At 43.6% G+C, this 15,540-nt stretch overlaps 3 protein-coding genes across 4 annotated transcripts in view; 2 read left to right on the top strand and 1 right to left on the bottom strand.

Moving 5' to 3' along the window:
* The first annotated feature begins 3,636 nt into the window (after positions 1-3,636).
* LOC108158325 lies at positions 3,637-4,409 on the top strand. 2 transcript variants are annotated; one of them, XM_033391833.1, is made up of 2 exons: positions 3,637-3,788; positions 3,851-4,409. In XM_033391833.1, the coding sequence occupies exon 2, from the start codon at positions 4,045-4,047 to the stop codon at positions 4,345-4,347; it is 303 nt and encodes a 100-aa protein (XP_033247724.1). In that variant the 5' UTR covers positions 3,637-3,788; positions 3,851-4,044; the 3' UTR covers positions 4,348-4,409. The 2 variants fall into 2 exon arrangements, with proteins under 2 accessions (XP_033247724.1, XP_017146055.1); XM_017290566.2 differs by having other exon boundaries at positions 3,638-3,788; positions 3,846-4,409.
* A 2,361-nt stretch (positions 4,410-6,770) lies between these two features.
* On the top strand, positions 6,771-8,335 carry LOC108159382. Its single transcript, XM_017292613.2, has 5 exons — positions 6,771-6,974; positions 7,024-7,098; positions 7,158-7,556; positions 7,611-7,918; positions 7,981-8,335. The coding sequence occupies exons 1-5, from the start codon at positions 6,901-6,903 to the stop codon at positions 8,235-8,237; spliced, it is 1,113 nt and encodes a 370-aa protein (XP_017148102.1). The 5' UTR covers positions 6,771-6,900; the 3' UTR covers positions 8,238-8,335.
* LOC108159380 (facilitated trehalose transporter Tret1-like) overlaps positions 8,303-15,540 on the bottom strand; it is a 69,832-nt gene continuing 62,594 nt past the window's right edge. The window contains exons 4-6 of the transcript XR_004472342.1: positions 8,630-9,148; positions 8,485-8,565; positions 8,303-8,425 (exon numbers count right to left, since the gene is read on the bottom strand). The gene's annotated coding sequence lies outside the window, so the exon portion shown is untranslated. The remainder of the gene's footprint in view (positions 8,426-8,484; positions 8,566-8,629; positions 9,149-15,540) is intronic.

Raw genomic sequence — 15,540 nt, 5'->3', positions numbered from 1 at the left:
AACTCTCCTCAATCCCCACGAACCTCTGATCATTTCTTATGATTTCTTAGTATTTCATTACCAGCCGAAATATAACAATTCCAGAGAGATTTCCGCCAGGGGATAGGCTTAAATATTTCATGATTAGCAGCAATTGAAAAGCACATTACCCAAGGAAGGCTAATTCCTCGAGAGATGGCCTGGGCACAGCCAACCCGGCTCCACATCTATCGCATTTTACATTCCAATTTGCCATTTGCCAGCCCGGCCACGGGGCCTGGGAGAGCGAACAGAGTGGTGAACCCCGTTTGATTGCGGTAAAATGCTAATTAACAGAGCGTTGGACTCGCTCTGCTCCAGTTTTCCGTGGAAAACTTTAACCCACTGACAAATGACTGAGACCCTGGGGACGATTGAGAGAAGTTGCGCGTTGAACTAAGCGCCGACTTAAGCGCCTTTCTTTAAAGTCTTGTATCGGACAAATCTTTAGCGTGGCCTAAATATTAATGGCCGCATTACGTATACGCCGCGAGAGCCCATGAGCCGACTTGCCCAGGGAATAGCGAAGGCCTTAAATTTATATCAAAATATATATATATATTAAATATTCTCTTGCAGCACAGTCGGCGCACTTTGCTTTAATATTTATAGCAATGTCCCTGGAGTGCCGAACGGCTTTTGTGTGTGCCATCTATTTGTGAAATTTAAGCACGAAAAAGGTTCGCATACCAAATGCCTTGGTCCAAGGAGCGGGTTATCTGCCAGCCCCGATTTGGGAGCTGGCTCTAAACTTGCCAGCTCTATGGGGATTTGGTTTTTTGTAATTTTTGTAGTGCTTCCCGTCGTACCCCAAGGATCCAGCTTTATCAATTGGCTGTAGATGGAACTAATCAAGATTTGTATATAAGAGAGGATTAGTTTTATTATTTTTGGAAAGTAAATACAGCTCCTGCTCTCTATACAGGCTTTCTAGCCTACAAAAGCCGCCATTGCTCTGATCAAATTAATTACATCCTTTGCACATATTTCTAGCCCTCACGGCTCACTCGAATTTAGATGGTATTGATTAGACACACACACACACATCCATGTGGCCCTCCCCCCCCCCTCTTAAACTCAATTGCAGTTGCAACAACAAGCCGCAGTTCGATGTGGCAGGAGCGAGCGAAAGCGGCTTGGGATATTTCATAGTAGCAATGCATAAGTGACACTTGTCAAAACACATTTTCCACACCACCCTGTCCCGCCTGTGGTGGTGCCACAACACCCCCAATTTTCCCCCGCTTGCTTTTCCTTTGGCCAAAGGCAAAAAAAGCATATTTCAAGAGCGGCACTTCATGTGCGTCAAACAGAAAGTCGGAACGGGATGGAGAGACACACACGCACACACACACACACACACACACACACACACACAGTGGAGCACAGATTAAAAGAGGAAAAGAGAGGAGCATACAGCCATATACCATCCTCGTCCTCGTCCTCATCATCAAAAGCAAAACGAACCGAACAGCAAACGGCGAACGGCGAACAGTGAACAGAAAAAGTGCTCAAGTCGAAAGCCCTCGAGTTGTTTTGCAACATTTGAACACGTCAAGTTTTTTAAGGTCAACATGTCGCTGGCAGGCAGGCCAGACATGGCTAACACACAGCCAGGAGCTGCCGCGGGCATTTGAGTGGTGGCGGGGGGGGGGGGCGGGGACGGGCGTGATGAGTGGGCAATAATAGTTGGTCCAACATGTGAGTGGCCTTTTGCATATGTCGCCCATCCAGGCGATTGTCTAGTTTTTAAGCACTGTTTTGCTCTTTCTATTACCCAATCTATTATTATTTCTATATTTTTCTTTCTTTGAGTATGAATTATGGCCTAAGGATAGCACTTCTCATTGATATCCCGCCCCCCCAACCCAGACTCGCTCTTAACCTAAATCCTTACCGTGCTTAACTGAAGTTGAAATATAGCCTAAATCCCACCTAAGAACTCGTTTCTGTCTTGATATCAAAGTCTTGTGAGGACCAAGCGCCACAGGCTCTCGCTGCTCTCTGAAACGTTTATTGTTACTTAGCTTTGGGGCAGATCCAGGGCTGCCCCTTGGCTCTTTGGATGCCTTGTTTACTCTTTAGATGTTCACAGCTTGCTTTAAGCACACATCCATCCATACACACATATGTTCGTTTGTTTATGTGTGGGTGGTCTACTCTCATGTTGGAAAGCAGTTTTTTGCAAAATTGTCTCAAAAAGAATGTTAGACAAACCGCTTTGTTGGCAACAATTTGGGTTAAAACTTAAGTGTTTTGCTTCAAGTTGAGGCCATGCCACCAGCCAGCCCCAATTTCAACCCTTAACGCCCAACCGAGCCCCAAACCCAACCTCGAACCCCCAACCCATTCCCGAACCATGGCATCTCCTTAAATTTCGTTGGCAGTGCACTGCTTTGCGATGGCTTAAACCCCAAAACCCACAAGAGAAGAGGGAATGCTCGCAAGGAAAACTAGAAAAAACGAACAAAGTTGGAAACGTGAAATGTTTTTGTGCTTTTCCCTTTCATGCATTCCCAAGGCAAAGTGCAGAGGCAGAAGCACCACCACAAGCAGCATCAGAAGTGGAAGCACAACCAGAAGGCGAATGAGAAGCCCAAGGAGACGGTAAATTGTCCTTTTAACTTCTTTCCCAGCTGCTCCGCACAAATTTCAGTAACTGCAGACTCCTCCGCACTTTCACTTTCCCGCACAGCAGCTTAAGGAGACAATGGGGCCGAGAGTATCTCCGGGCTTCCTCATTAGACCAACTAAAAATAATTAACATCCATTACCCAGATGAAAACTTTAACAGGATTCCCCCAACCCATTTCTTGGCACCAGAACATGCATGAGCTTGGGCATGCATCGGGGCTAATTTGATTGAAAGTTTCTGATCAAGTTTGTTGCTGCCGAGGAGTCGAGTACGAGTACGAGTCTACCGCAGTCCGAGGCCACATCAAAGCGCACCCAAGCAGGCAAAAGTTGATGCAAATATACGAGTATCCCCCCGCAGCAAAACCATGCCCAAACCCACACTGAATCCCAACCCAGACCAGGACCAATCCATTCAAATGTAAGCACGGAGAGGGTCCCTGTCTCCTCTCGCAGATAAATTTGTTTGTTCACATTTTCGGGGCTGCATTATTGGATATCTGGGCTCCAACTTAACTAATTTTAAAGTTTTCCAAATGAGAGATCTCTGTGTATGCGTGTGGCAAGTTCTGCAAAAGTTTAGAGCGCAACTGATTTGGCTTGGGCCCTGTCTTCGTCGTCCTCCTTCGGCTGCTGCTGCTGCTTCTTCATGGAATTAGTTGCAATTCTCAGCATCTGGGGAAAATTTTACATATACTCGGCGACAAAGAGAGCGAGAGAGATAGAGAGAGAGAGAGAAAGGGAGCAGGAAATTGTCTACAGCTGCTTGCGGTGGGGCATCATCATCAGGGATGACACTTTAAAGTTTACAAGAATTTTCCGAAGCAAGTTCACGGCTTGGTTAACAATTTGTAAGCAATTCCTAATGAAATTTCCAGTAATTGTTATTAGAGTTAAATATTGCACGCTTCCACTAGCAAATCATTCTCATGCACCAACGGAGGTGCTTTCAAATCATATACCTTTGTATTTTGTGTCAAACGTCACATATAAAATAAGCTTAGAAACATCAGATTTCCAACGGCATATTAAAGTAAAGATCCTAGATTTTTAAAGATTTTTATTCTTTTTATCCTGATTTAGTACGACTGCAAAATGGAATACTTTAAACGCATTTCTTCAATGCTGTCTTATTGGTAAGTTTTGCACCAATTACACGTTTCAAGTCATAGTAATCTCAATGGCTTTTGCAGCCTAGATTACATACTGTTCAACGGCTGGCTGGCAGTTTTCGGGAACAAGCTGGAAGACCACCACAAACGTTCGAATTGCAATAAAAGGCACTGCAAGAACTGCCGGGTACTGCGTGTAGTGAAGAGGATTAAGAGGGCCAAGTTCCATGTCATTTTGACAATTCTGACCATCTCGCATAAGACTCTGTGCAAGGCCCTTATGGAGGCTCGTCTTCGGGGCGTTCATGTGCACATCGCAACGCCCAAGCAGATGCTCTCGGCCCGGGACCTGGTGATAAAGCAACTCATGATGTATATCCACTCCAAAGATCACAGTGAGGTTCCCATCATCAAGTGCGCCTTTCTCGACGGCAATCGGCTCATTTTGCGTATGGATGACGAATTTCTATTGATCATGCAGCGCCTGCTGATGCATGAGAGTTTATTCAGTTATTTTTGGTACTTTGGGTATCTGTGGCATGGTGAATACTTCGAAAATATGGATATACCGTCTGCAGCTTAATTTGTGATCAAAGAAATACAACCAAAGATGCTTCCTCCAGGGAACAATTAAATTGAATGAAACTAGAGTCAAATCTCTGTAGAGCATTTCAACTTCGTTAGTCCCCATCCGCCCACCTGATTTCTCTACTCTTCTGTGCTTTATTGCAGTCAAAAGTTGTTCGCAGTTCTTGCGCGTAGTTCGCTGTTTTTCTCGCTGTTCTCACTGGACCTGTTACACATGGTGTCAGGGAATATTGCCAGTTAACCAAGTTAACAAATCCACCCCAAACGGTTTTGTTTCCTTCGTTCGGCGGTTCTTCTTGGCCCGGTTTCACGTTGTTGATTACACTTTGGTCGGTCATAAATTTGTATCAGGTGGAGTGAGGACAGAACGAAACTCAGACAGAAAGTTTGGCCAGGAAAATTCCAGTTTACTCAACCCCTGGGTCTGCAGCCGTACACAAAGAGTGAAGGCGTAGAAGCGGAAGGGCGATTGGGCAATTGAGACTTGGAAGGCAGAAGACACTAGATTCGCTACACTTTATTGAATTTACATTAGCTGCTTGAAATACAAAGCGATACGAAATATAAAACAGCATCAAGGGGGTTTCCGAAACCTTCGGAACTGAATTGGGACTTACCGGCACTCAAACGAGGCTCCCATTGTTCTGGAGTTTTCAAAAGAGGACAGCTAATCCATTAAAACACTTTTTACACGTTTATTTATTAACAGAGTTTGTGTTTATGATTGGAAATATTGTGTTCAAGGCAACTAAATGATGTAGAGGCTTTGGATTCAGTTTCTCCATCGACCAAAGTCTGCCCCCACCTGGCATTGTCCTCTAGCACCAGCCCCTGACAGGCAGACCAATTTTATGGTTTGCATTTTTGGGGTGCTGGGTCGTAAACTCTTTGCGGGATGGGGTTCGAGTTGTGGCCCCATTTGATATATGGACATTGCTTCGCTACGGGCTAGTACTTTTCCAATTTGATTTGGGAACGGTCGTGGCGCTAACCCTTCTCCGCATGTGTCATAAACTCAGGGGGAACCTTTCAATATTTACACAAGCGTATACAAGGCTTCCCCGCACCCCTACCACAAATAAAAAGCTGACACAGGCTCCCCTTTCGTTTCGTTTCGTTTCGTCTAGACATCTCGTCTGATTGGTCCACAATTAAACCCAAGCGAGGAATCCGTTTCCAGGCTGCCTGCTGCCTGTGGATTGAATTAGGGATCAAACAACAAGTTGTCCCCGTGGCATGGCCTCGATTTCAGTCAGGTGGAAAAACTAATTTACAGCTAAACCTTTAAGGACCCAAACCACAGGACAACCTTCGGGTGGAGTCGAGTCTGCAAAGTTTTGGCCCAATCGATGGCTTGGAAAACCTCAGCGACTTTGGTAATGTGAGTGCAATTATAGTAGACGCTCGGTGCACAAGTGACTTTGCGGCGAGCCAACACAAATGTGGGCACATCCTTGGGTATCAGTTACTGGGTCAGCAAACAGCATCATGAGGGAGCAGACCATAAATCTCATGGCAGCCGCAGTCGCTCGTCGCACTACTACTGCAATCAGGAGCGAAATCCCAATCTGAATCAGAAATCAGCAAGCAGTGCCAACTTGTCAGGGCCAATAGATAGATAGTGGGAAACTGGAAATGGCGTCAAGGGCGCCATAAATGAGAATTTCCGTTTCATTTCCGCATTTGTGTGTGGCGGCAGCCCATCTGTGTGCCCCTCTATGTGTGTGTGTGTGTGTGTGGTTCATTTGTGGCGCATAATGAGCAGGGTTTGTATGCCTGCCTCGTGCCCCACAGAAAATGTCCCGCCATTATGTAGGTTATATTGATTTTCATTTAAAGCAGCTCTCGGACCACCTCCTAATGGCATTTTCGGTTTGCCAGCCAAAATGTTGGAAAATTTATGGCAACTTGACCTCGGGCCTTTGCCACTGCCACTGCCACTGCCTCCGTCATTGCTTCCTCTCTCTTACGGTTGCCTTTTCCCCATTTGTCAGCATTAGAACACAATTAGAGCCGAAAATGATGCAGTCAAGGGCAGCTCTACGGGGCTATAGAAATGTGGCTGGAAATATGGGTCATATTGATTTGCCTCAGCTGTAGAGAGAGCCTCGTGGAGCCCCATACAATTCAATTAAATGCAGCTTTAGAGGAACTAAAAGTGGGATTGGGGGGCCATTTATTAGATCCCAAGAAAGTCAGGCAAACAGGATACACATCCAGAAGGAGACGGACATATTTGCATCGTAAATCGCGATAAGCGTGTTGATACAGCGAAAAATGCCAGCCCAGCCGCCTCAATGGAGCCACCGCACAATGGAGGCCAAGATTTATATGAAAATAATCGTTCGTGTCCATAAATTATGGCCAATCTTCATGAAAGGAGACCGATTTTCCTAACAGGCCTTGTGATGTCTGTCAATTTCAATAGCCCTGTGAGACAATCAACACTAAATTCAGTTATAGAACATACAACTATTCATGGAAACAGTATAGAACAGTAATTAGGTACAGAAAACACATTACGGGAGGAACTAAGAAACTTACAAACATGTTCTGGGACAGGCATCGGAAGCAAATCGGCACGCGGAGGCATACGGACGGCATGCCGGTCTCGGGAAGCTCGTAAGCACAGCCAACTCATTGGAATCAACTATATCTTTTACTATTCAAGGGTGGAAGACAATGAGACCGAGTTAATAGAGGAGGGTACCTCAGGCACACAACTGCTACTGCCAACGCTGTCGCGGTAAGGAGGTTCTTGAATAGGTCATAGAGCGTATGACACTTCCTTGAGATTGCCCGCAGGACCGCGATGCTGTTGCTCGACTACACTCATTTCAAGTCTGCACGGACCATCCAGCGACACTGGCGAGGTTTCTTCAGTCGCAAAACACTGAAAAAACGCAACAAGGCAGCCATTACCATTCAGCGTTGGTGGCGAGGCTTTGCAGTGCGAAAGAGCTACTTCAAGACCGTGGAGAAGATGCTGCAGAATCGGCTCGAGATGCACTACACCAAGGCGGCCACCAAGATTCAGGCTTTGTTCCGCGGCTGGTGGATCCGTCACACGGTCCACGATATGCAAAGCCTGCGGCATATGCAAATCTGTGCGGCCGAGGAACTACTCAACTGTGTGGCCTTCAAGCTGCACCATTTGCTGCGCACCTACTCGATACCCGGCGTCTACTCGCTAAAGAACACAACGTGAGTACAGATCCGGTGTGTAGATCGCTTCCGAAACTCTGTCTCCTTCCACAGGTGTTTGTCGCGAGTGGAGAAGCTGCTGGTGAGTCTCAATTTTCGTTTCCACAACGGTCGGGTGCGATCGTACATGGCCAAACGGAGCGCTGATGCCCAGGCGGAGCGGGATAACTTCCGGAATAACAGACACCTGACGGGAGTTCCGTACAAAGGTCCCAACTTTCAGAGTCTCTGTCCGCCGCATTGCGAGGAGGCGTTGCGCCTGAGCAAGGACATGGACCGACGAATGTACAAGATCATTGAGATGTACGACAAGGCACAGAGGTATTCCCACGCCCAAAAGTTCCACAAAAAAAAAGCCGGAAGTGAGTCAATCGGTATCATGAATTAATTTCTTTATTGTAGAAGTATCCCTTTTCGTTTGCAGATAAGCGTCTCAAGGTCTTGCAGGAGAAATTGAAGTTACTCGAGAAGAACAAGCGGGACTTCTGTGGCGATGTCATTGCTAGCATGCGTCGCTGGAAGATATTGGGCGGCAAGCGGCTTTCAGTGGACAGTAATATCTTCCAGAAGCCCGAGAATCTGGAGAAGTTCCTCCACGAAATATCCGACCTTCTCGAAGAGATCGATAGCACGCCTTGCCATTGCAAAACACCCTCTCTAGACGAGATGGTTTGCCACTAAACGCGGCTTGGGTGGCCGAAAGACTTAGGATACCCCAAACAATTTCAAAACAACATATTATAAAATTTAAATATAAAGAGCTTTATAAGCATGGAAAATATATCGGCCAAAGTTGTTTTTTCACAGCATTATCCAGGATTTCTTCACGAATTTGTTCCGTTAGGCGAATATGGCTCTAAAGCAATCAACTAAACAGGGAATGGAATCATTAAATATTGTACTTTTGAGTATGTTAGGAAATACTAACCAAATATATTGCCAAAGAAGCGAAGGAGCACTGATGGAAATGCCGGCCTATCGGGATTGATCAGTCGCTCAGTCATTTCATCTAATTGGAAGATTAATTTCTCTGTTAAGTTTCTACTGAGAGAACTGTCAGTGTGCCTCCTTACCAAGATTCTCGCAATCCAAACGCTCATTGTTCATGTTAAGATTGTTTTCCCCGCCAATGGGTGGCGGTACGGTTTCGGCATCCCGAGCATCTGGATCTGCCATTTTGCTGCACTTTGAATTTAGCTCTCAAAATATTGTTACAAAATACAAAGAATTTTGTTGATTTTTTATTTACTAGAAAATTTGAACAGTCCCGTCTCGTTGAGGTGGATATAATGACTGAATGGGAATGAAAGTAGACGTAATTTTCCTAAGCCTATTTGGATTTACTAAATCTTTTTTTAACATTTACTACGTCACAAGCCCGTTAGGCAATGAACCATCTGGAGACGTAAATTTGTATTTTTTTTTTCAGCAATGCCAAGAAGTGACTGTACCAAAGACCTCTTCAAAGCATATATTTGTCTATGTGTAGGGCTGTCTCTTCCATAAGCTTCACCTCTGGCACAGATGCGAATTACGAGCTTTGGCCACGATTTATGCTGAAAACTTTTCAGTACACGAAAAACATGTAAATCCTGAAAAGAAAAGACAAATGTGAGTGCGCTGTAAGGAGGTTTTCTTTATTTTTCTCAGTGGCTTGTCCCTGAACAGGCATAAATTAAAAGGCCAGTTGCTGTTGCTTTTAATTAGACACTAAGACTTGGAATTCTATACGTGTGTATGCCAGGGACTGCCCAAATAATTCTCTGGCCAGGACATCAAAACAGAGCCCCTACACAATCACAGACACAGCAGGAGACTTTGGTAATTGTATTGCCGCCTCGTCATCATCATCATCATCATCGCAATCATCAGCCTCCTCAGATATGCAATTAGTGGACAAACGAAAAATGTGTCCTGGTCAGGTCCTGTCATCGTCGCCGTGGGACAAATACATACATACAAACTCGTATTCGGATTTATCAGAATATACCAACGAAATTAACCATATTCATCAAGCGTACAACTAAATGCAGCATTTTTGGCCGCTAATGACGAGACGTTGTCGTCGCCTTGAATGATACACTCGTCCTGCCACGTTGCCCCAGGCTCTTTATCACTCGGTTAATTACTTATGCTGACTCCCCCTCTCCCTTTTCTGAACTGTGCCTCTGGATCCTTGGGGCTCCTTCCCGTCCAGCGAATTTGGTTTAGCGTGCGGCTGTCATGTCAGCTCTCTCGCCCGACATGTTTCCCATGGCATAATTATAATGAAGCTCGTTGCTAGCCAGCAGGTAAGATGTCAGTTTCGTTCTTGACTTAAATCTGTAGTATTTTCCCCAAGAGTTTTTCCCACTGACCAACTAACTGGCGGCAACATCTCCGAACTGGTTGAAATCTGCTGAAGAGCACAGAAATCAAAATTAAATGTGGAAAACTGGCAAAACAGAAAACTGCTGACAAGATAAACTTTTTTCAGAGTAAATAGTTTTCCTTGAATAAAAATATATATATGTTTACTACTTTGGAGGTTGTTTCCCTTGCATGAGGTCCATAGATTCAAAGGCATTCCCCACATACTCCATTAAGTTCATATTTAGTACTCCAGTCAGCAGCAAAAGGTTTTCAATCTCATCAATTAGTATTCACTGTTCCGCAGTCATAAATTCCACATTCTTAAATTCAACAGCAGCTCAAACTTTTAATACGCGCCCCGCTATGAAACTATAAGATATATAAAACAAAGACTAAAATGCCGGTAAAATAAAAAAAAAAAAACAAATTTACCAAAAAAAAAATAATAGTTCTACATTGTACATTAAGCTTATTAAAAACTTTGCCAACAAAACTGCACAAACAATTTCCCCAAACTCAAAAAGCGACGAAGAAAGTTTTCAATTTTTTGCCTCTGTTTTCTGTTTTTCAGCTGTGTGCAAGGAGGCTTTTGGCAAATCACAAGCTGATTTGAGGGCCTTGTGGGGAGGGCAGAGAATGCTATAAGCCATTGCAATGATGTAACCAAACGGAAATGGATTGGCCAAAACAAAAGTTGCATGGCCAACAAATTCACTTTCTGCTCAGTTTTAATGCATTGTGTTCGGCTCTTCGGGCCACAAAATCCCTTCTTTTTTCCGCTACTTAATTAAATGTGTTAAGAGTAAAGTTGGCTTAAAAACGGACCAAAACTTTCGGCCGGCCAAGATAGTTTTGACAGCTTTCGAGGAGGTTCTTTTTTTGCAGTCGTACGAGGGACACTGGGGTGGAGGCGGTTAAAGCTGACATTCAGCGTCAGCTTTGCATAACTTATAAACAGTTTCGTTTTCGTCTTTATTTTGTTGGTAAAATGTAGTGAAAAGTGGAGGCTTTTCCATGGTCCATTTAATGGTTTGCCTTCTAATGAGGTTACTTGGGGGCGTTTGCCAATGTCGTGTGTCTATTGCAGGACCCTTTTCATGGACGAACTCGTACGTGAGTGGGTGTGTGGGTGTGTGGCTAAAGCCACAAAACATGCCGTCTCGTCTCGTCTTCAATGTTTCCTTTCAAATTAATTAGAAGTTTGCGGTGGGGCCAAAGGCAATGTGGAAAAGTTGTATCTGCCTCTTCATGGACAACGTCAACATCATCTTTGATGGCAACCGACTAGTCCGCAAAATGGTTTCTGGCCAACAATGAAATCTGAGTTGTAATTGCCGGCACACAAGCTAAACATATAATTAACTAAATAATGAGATGAGCAAAGAGATGTCCTTCGGGATTTTCGTGTTCTCTGCTATTTGGCTGCTGTTAACGGCATCTGTAATTGCCTTTGATATGCTCCTCCGGAACACTTGTTCGAGTCAACCATTTTCAATTAATGTTGGCAAAATGCTGGGGGAAGCGACAGCCCACACACAGACACTGGTACAACACCCACTCCCCTGTTGACTTTTGTTGAGCGGTGTAAAAGTTTTTTAATTTATTGGCCATAAATTCAACAACATTTTGCCATCATTGGCACCTGCCCTAAACAACGAACGTGGAGGAGAAAACATGGGAACAATATTTTTTTTTCTTTCTAGATTGGATTTTACAAAAGTTAATTACTCATGCAAACCCAAGGGACAGTTTTGTTTGGTGGCTAAAAACAGTTTTATGACAGTGCCTGATGGACAGCTCTCTGGCGCAGACAGTATAAAGAGCTAAGGGTAAATAGATTATAGATTGGTTTTCCAATTCCACATGAACAAGGAAACACTTTAAAATCTACGAAAAAATTCCTTTTTAATGCTGCTAGTGCGGCGGAAGTAAGCCCTAAAACATAATCCTCTTATCCCAAAAAGGTTTTTTAGCAAATAATTATTTATAAGACTTTCAAAAATTATAACAAAAAGGCAAACTAAACAAGGCCTTAGGTGGGAATCATAAGAAACCGAGGTTGAAGGAGCTTATAGAGCCAAACAGAAGTAGTATAAGAGAAAAAGGCAGAGCATCTGGGGAGGAGAAGACAAAGAGCAACCGATTAACATTTATTGGTTCTGAACTTTAATTTGCCTTTTTGGCAGAGATCTCAGCTTAGGTTTCAGTTTCGGCTTCGGACTCACCTCGCTGCCCTTTTGGCCGTTTGACATTCGAACTGTTGTTAGATTTATGGGATTGCCTGCGTCGATTAGTTGGTCGTAAATCTTCACCGTTTGCTTATGGTTAGCATCGTGGCCGTTTAGCTGATTTGCCTGGTGACCCCGACATGTGCGTGTGCTTGGGTGTGTGGGCGCATGGATACGCATTGTCCGGCCGGGTTATCTTTCATCTGTTTTGCTAAACCCTGCTCCCGGTCCTGCTCCTACAGCAGCTTACAAATTTACGAGTCATGCCTGGAATATTTGTTCCACCAACCCTGTTTCGTTCTCCATCATTGCACCATTAACAGTTTAACTCATTTTAAATGAAATCTACGTTGAGCGAAATATAAACATCTGAATAGCAGCCAGAGAGGGAAAAACAGTGAAAGAAAGTGAGGTGGAGCTACTGCAGGGCTCCTAATTTGCAAAGTTTTTCCGCTGGCTGAACTTTAACCCTGCCGCAGGTGTTAAAAATGATTTGCGAAATGTAAAACTTTTCGTTATAAATTCGAAGCCATATATAACTAGCAAAAAAAAAAACACCACGTTTCGCCAAAGAAGTTAAAATTGCTTAAGTTTTATATACATTTTTGTTGTTTATTTTGTTGCTGTGAAATATGCAAAAAGTTAAACTAAATTCAAGGGAATCGCCCTGCTCCAAATTGTATTTTGTAGTTTTTAAGGGACTGCTCAAATGATATGCATAAATATATCAAATTAGTAAGAGATTAAAGGGAAAGTAGTTACTAACAACGTTAAAAAGAAATATGATTTAACTAAACTTTGCGATGGATAATCTATTTGTATTTATATTGACCGAATTTTCTGCTTTTCAAACGATATCTTACATTGTAAGACTCTCTGTTGATTCCTTCTGTGGTTTGAATAAATGACCTACCATTCATTCCACCAAATTCTATAAGTATTCGTGCTTACACAAGCGAAAAGAGATTTGACCACTTGACGTTCGCTTTGGGGAAACAGATCAAGCAAACGGTAGGGATATAAAAGAACCATAACCCAACAAAGACGTGCTAAAAATAACGAATGAATGACCGTTTCTTTGACACAGAAATGGATAATTTTGGAAAATTTCTAACAAAAAGCCACACAGATCCCATGCAAAATATTTACATTATTCCTGGGAGTCCCTTTCGCCGTTCGGCATAAATCTTATCTGTCGGGGACCACGTGTCCGCGTTCCACATGACTGTGAATGTGCGAACGCCCACATGATGGCATAGATAAATTTAGTGCCCAAAATATTTAAAGTCTATTTGTTAGAGCAAAAACAAAGGTAAAACCAGCAAAAAAAAGAGCACACACGGCGAATGCTCTCACACAACCGCAGTGCCACCTGCGCGATGAGCACGAAAAAGACTGGTGAAAAAAGGATAGTAAATTTTACTTGCGACTATAAGATACCCCCTTTAATCGGGGGAGGGCGGGGCGCTATGCTGGAGAGTGTGTGCCGCCTTAAGCTATCACAGAGTGTTCTTTAATACTCTCTACGTTAGCTTTCCTTTTATTCAGCACGAATACAATGTACCCAAAATACTAAACGAGTACAGGGCATCAAAAGAAGCTCACTCTTCCATAGATGACGGCGGTGGCAGGGGGCGGGGAGAGCAAACCTCAAAAGCCCCACCAACAATTTAACAACTGACTTCATGGGAACTAAGCAAACATGCAAACGCATGCACGTGGCTACAAAAGAGGAAAGGTAAAGCAAAGAGCTAACAAGTGACTGTGCGCCAGTCGCGTATCCGACCATAAGATACCCGCTACTCGAATTAGATAAAACCTTTTACTGAATAGTACTTATAGGCATATTTTCTAGATATTATGGTCCCCCTATTATACAAGTACCCCTTTATTCCGCCTGTTACATACATCCCGAAGAGTCAAGCAGGCTCTGCTCCTCTATGAGGTAGGTACCTTGTATACAAAAACGAGGGGAACGTTGTAAGTTGCTGCGGCGACCGCAACTCTACATTTATACCCGATACTTAGTCAGTATGGCTCTCCTCCGGCAGACGCCGCTAATATTAAACAAAGACAAAGTGTGAAAATCTGATAGATATGGTCATTCTCTATGATTGTGCGTTTTCTCGTATCTTCAATATTGTGGATGTAACAGATTTTCGTCCTTTGTGGGGCCGGAAGGGGGTTAGGCGAAATTTTGAAATATACGTTTACTATTGAGATCTAACAGGAGCGTGAATACCAAATTTGGTTGCTCTAGCTTTTATAGTCTCTGAGATCTAGGAACTGACTTTTTGCAATAGGCAAAACCGACCATGAAACCTGTGTGTTAGAGAGAGACAGAGCGAGAGAGAATGAAATTGTTTTCTTGATTTTGCCTGCAGTCTAGAAGATATAGTCATTCTCTACGATTCTGCGTCTGGATACAAAATGTCGTTGCTCTAACTCTTATAGCCTATGAGCACTAGGCGCTCATAGGGACGGACATACGGACGGACGGACAGACAGACCTGGCTCAATCGACTCGGTTATTGATGCTGATCAAGAATATATACATATACTTTATGGGGTCGGAAACGCTTCATTCTGGACGTTACACACATCCATTTTCACCACAAATCTAATATACCCCTCTACTCATTTTGAGTATCAGGTAAAAAAAGAGCACAGTGCTGCTTTTCATTCTTTGTGCTTTGTGCTTTGTGCTTTTGCTGCTGTTCATTTCTCTTTCTCTCCTTTCATATGTACATTGTGCCTTTGGTGTTTTTTTTTTGTATTAAACAATTTATATTTTGCAGTAATATGTTTGCTCATTCAAACATTTAGCGAATTGAACAATTTCCAAAGAGCAGGGCGGGGTAATGGGTTAAAGAGTTGTCTGTGGCTTTGATTGATTAACATTTGCTTAGCTCAATATGCAAATGGAGCTGTCCGAGCCGTGCAATTGGACCGCTATGAAAACAGTGCCTGCAAAAAGTTAGTGGATGAAATACTTTGTGCACAGTGCGAAGCCAAAGAGGCAGCTACAATCGGATTAATGGAACTCTGCTTATATAAAATTGTAACATTATGATCCGTTTGACATCGACGCGTACCACTTCTTTTTTCTCAGTGTGTCATACCAAAATGTATTTTTCAGGTTCTCTCTGGCGCGCACACAAAAAACAGGCATATTTATCCTCTCATGCAGTATTGACATTTTCCCTGGCTCAGGTCGAAGATTAACTGCAGACACTGTCGCCAAACCATTTCCAGGCGGTTCCGCTCTACGGCCATATGCACGGCACGTATTCGAATTTGAATTATGGGTGCTGTGCACACACACACACATGCCACACGTCAGACGATGTCGGAGAGGGAAAAAAATAAATAGATACATATACGGACAAATCCCGACACATTCG

The sequence above is a fragment of the Drosophila miranda genome, chromosome 3, assembly GCF_003369915.1.
Source record: "Drosophila miranda strain MSH22 chromosome 3, D.miranda_PacBio2.1, whole genome shotgun sequence".
Lineage (NCBI taxonomy): Eukaryota > Metazoa > Arthropoda > Insecta > Diptera > Drosophilidae > Drosophila > Drosophila miranda.
The sequence above is the reverse complement of the archived record's forward strand: the minus strand, read 5'-3'. Positions and strand labels throughout refer to the sequence as shown.

Excerpts from the sequence above, each read along its gene's own strand:
- LOC108158325 (XM_017290566.2), top strand. The coding sequence starts at position 3,748 with ATGGAATACTTTAAACGCATTTCTTCAATGCTGTCTTATTG. Across the intron at positions 3,789-3,845 it reads TCTTCAATGCTGTCTTATTG|CCTAGATTACATACTGTTCA; the intron begins GTAAGTTTTGCA and ends TGGCTTTTGCAG.
- LOC108159382 (XM_017292613.2), top strand. The coding sequence starts at position 6,901 with ATGTTCTGGGACAGGCATCGGAAGCAAATCGGCACGCGGAGGCATACG. Across the intron at positions 6,975-7,023 it reads ATGCCGGTCTCGGGAAGCTC|GGTGGAAGACAATGAGACCG; the intron begins GTAAGCACAGCC and ends TTACTATTCAAG. Across the intron at positions 7,099-7,157 it reads CTACTGCCAACGCTGTCGCG|GACCGCGATGCTGTTGCTCG; the intron begins GTAAGGAGGTTC and ends GATTGCCCGCAG.